Genomic DNA, 1976 nt, shown 5'->3' on the forward strand with positions numbered 1-1976 from the left:
TATATTCTGTTGGTGTAATTATCGATTGATTGAGAGAGGGAAACATGGACCCTGTTGTTCCCATTTAGTTGTGCATTCATTGGTTGATTCTTGTATGTGCCCTGACCGGGGATCAAACCCACAACCTTGGGGTATCGGGAGGATGCTCTCCAAGTGAGCTCCCCGCCAGGGCTACGCAACTCATCTTCCCATCACACTGGGAAGGACCCAGAGAGCCCCAGTGAGGAGTTCATCCAAGGTGCCTGTCAGGTACCTCAGCCTAAAGGAGTGGTCACCTGTGGGCCTCCAACCTGCAGTGCCAGCGGCATGTGGGAATTAGGTAGAAACACAAATTCTCAGAATCCCCCTCCCCAGACCTACTGAGTTAGAAACTCTGGGATGGGCCGAGAACCTGTGTTTTAACAAACCCCAGGTGATTCTGACAAACACTCAAGTTTGAGAACCACCAGTCTAAAGTACTTTAGAATATGAGCTTGCATACTGGGACAGCTGGTGCTCGCATACTGGGACAGCTGGTGCTTGCTTACTGGGACAGCTGGTGCTTGCATACTGGAGAGCTGGTGCTTGCTTACTGGGAGAGCTGGTGCTTGCATACTGGGAGAGCTGGTGCTTGCATACTGGAGAGCTGGTGCTTGCATACTGGGAGAACTGGTGCTTGCTTACTGGGAGAGCTGGTGCTTGCTTACTGGGAGAGCTGGTGCTTGCTTACTGGGAGAGCTGGTGCTTGCTTACTGGGACAGCTGGTGCTTGCTTACTGGAGAGCTGGTGCTTGCTCACTGGAGAGCTGGTGCTTGCTTACTGGGACAGCTGGTGCTTGCTTACTGGAGAGCTGGTGCTCGCATACTGGGAGAACTGGTAAAAACCAAGTCCCAGTTGCACTGTCGTAATATAAACAGCTGCTGAAAATGAATCTTTGCCTATTTATATAAAATCTGTTCCCTACAGGGCATCATTTGTGCCAATCTGAAAGGACAGAAAATTAAACCGGGCTCGATGGGGAAGGGAGTCCTGCCCTATGATGTCCAGGTGGGTGACACCGACTGGTTCAAAAAGAATGTTTCCTGTCGTTTTCCACTGACCATTATATAACGATTCCTAACCCATTTTCACTTTGTGAAAAAAAAAAACTTAAAGAACCTAAACTGCTTCTTTCATTTTAGATTATAGATGAAAATGGCAACATCCTGCCAACTGGCCAGGAAGGAGACATTGCCCTCGCACTGAAGCATACCCGGCCCTTCTCTTTCTTCTCAGAATATGTGGTAGGAGAATGAGAGCTGCTCTGCTTGAATAGAAGAGCTGGCCAGGGATGCAGACAGACTGGGGCCCAGGTTTACCACCATGTTGGCATGGAACCTTGGGCAAGTCCCAGCCTCCAAGTCTACTCAGCTGTGAAGGGGGGATAGTTTCTGTCTCCTCGGAGTTTGTGAATATTAAAGTGCGCGGCTAGAAACCGGTGCGGTGGCTGCGGGGGTGGGGGGCGAGGGCCCTAGCGGTGAGAGATTTACTTGTTATACTCTCAGGCCTTCTGTGTTCTATACTATAAACTACCTTCTTAAAAATTCGCTTCTTCGCCCTAACCAGTTTGGCTCAGTGGATAGAGCGTCGGTCTGTGGACTGAAGGGTCCCAGGTTCGATTCCGGTCAAGGGCATGTGTGCAGGAGGCGGCTGATCGATGTTTCTCATCGATGTTTCTAACTCTCTATCCCTCTCCCTTCCTCTCTGTAAAAATCAATAAAATATATTTTAAAAAAAATTCGCTTCTTTAGAATTAGGATGTGCAGTGTATTAGTCACTTCATGGGCGCCAGGCCCCTTTTTCTGTTCTGACTGAATTAACCCCCTGGTCATCTTTGATTCCTAGGACAATCCAGGGAAACTGCCGCCACGATAAGAGGGAATTTTATGTCACTGGAGACAGAGCGTGATGGACAGCGACGGGTACTTCTGGTTTGTTGGCAGACTGATGACGTCATC

General features: G+C 49.1%; 1 protein-coding gene across 1 annotated transcript in view; it reads left to right on the top strand.

Moving 5' to 3' along the window:
• LOC102417459 (acyl-coenzyme A synthetase ACSM4, mitochondrial-like) overlaps positions 1-1976 on the top strand; it is a 53035-nt gene that overhangs the window by 48492 nt on the left and 2567 nt on the right. Inside the window, 5 exon segments of the mRNA XM_023744379.1 lie at positions 946-1026; positions 1161-1262; positions 1864-1877; positions 1879-1922; positions 1925-1970. Of these exon segments, the coding sequence (XP_023600147.1) occupies positions 946-1026; positions 1161-1262; positions 1864-1877; positions 1879-1922; positions 1925-1970 (287 nt within the window).

This window comes from Myotis lucifugus, unplaced genomic scaffold (genome assembly GCF_000147115.1).
Source record: "Myotis lucifugus unplaced genomic scaffold, Myoluc2.0 scaffold_458, whole genome shotgun sequence".
NCBI lineage: Eukaryota > Metazoa > Chordata > Mammalia > Chiroptera > Vespertilionidae > Myotis > Myotis lucifugus.